This window comes from Saprolegnia diclina (assembly GCF_000281045.1).
Source record: "Saprolegnia diclina VS20 unplaced genomic scaffold supercont1.39, whole genome shotgun sequence".
NCBI classification, from domain to species: Eukaryota; Oomycota; class Saprolegniomycetes; order Saprolegniales; family Saprolegniaceae; genus Saprolegnia; species Saprolegnia diclina.
This window is the reverse complement of record NW_008246106.1, coordinates 412,516-413,016: the sequence shown is the minus strand read 5'-3', so window position 1 is coordinate 413,016 and position 501 is coordinate 412,516. Positions and strand designations below refer to the sequence as shown.

Sequence of the window (501 nt, the reverse complement as noted above, 5' to 3'; positions counted from 1 at the left end):
TGAAGAACAAGCCATCGAGCTGCAGACCGAGGCGGCCAACCGTGCAGCGTGGTCGACGCTGGTCGACGAGCTGGATGCGACGATCGACAAGGAGCTCGACTTCCTTCGCGACGCGCTGCAGCACGTCCAGCACTTTACGTCGTTGACGGTGTCGACCATCTTTGCCGACGACCTCAAGCACATTGGAAAGTCCCGCAGCCAGCTCAATGTGATCGTCGACGATGCACGCAAGAGCAATGGCGAGTTCCGCGACAAGGTGTTGGCAGCACTGCAGTCGCACCTCAAGAAGAAGCTTGGGCAGCTCAAGGACAAGCTGCTGCGGCTCTGGGCGCCCAAGTTTGACGCCAAGGACATGAGCGCGCGCGCCGAGTGCATGCTTCTCTTCCAGATGGCGCAGCGCTCGACGATGGACGCGCAGCTGCAGAAGGTGAGCGAAACTGTCTTGGACGTGGTCGCCGAAGCCATTTCGCCGACGACCGAAGACGATGCAGCGGACGAGAC

At 60.9% G+C, this 501-nt stretch overlaps 1 protein-coding gene across 1 annotated transcript in view; it reads left to right on the top strand.

Moving 5' to 3' along the window:
- Nucleotides 1–501, top strand: part of SDRG_11142 (hypothetical protein) — a gene marked incomplete at its 3' end in the record, with an annotated part of 5,316 nt that overhangs the window by 4,061 nt on the left and 754 nt on the right. Inside the window, exon 19 of the mRNA XM_008617170.1 lies at nucleotides 26–451. Coding sequence (XP_008615392.1) covers nucleotides 26–451 — 426 coding nt within the window. The remainder of the gene's footprint in view (nucleotides 1–25; nucleotides 452–501) is intronic.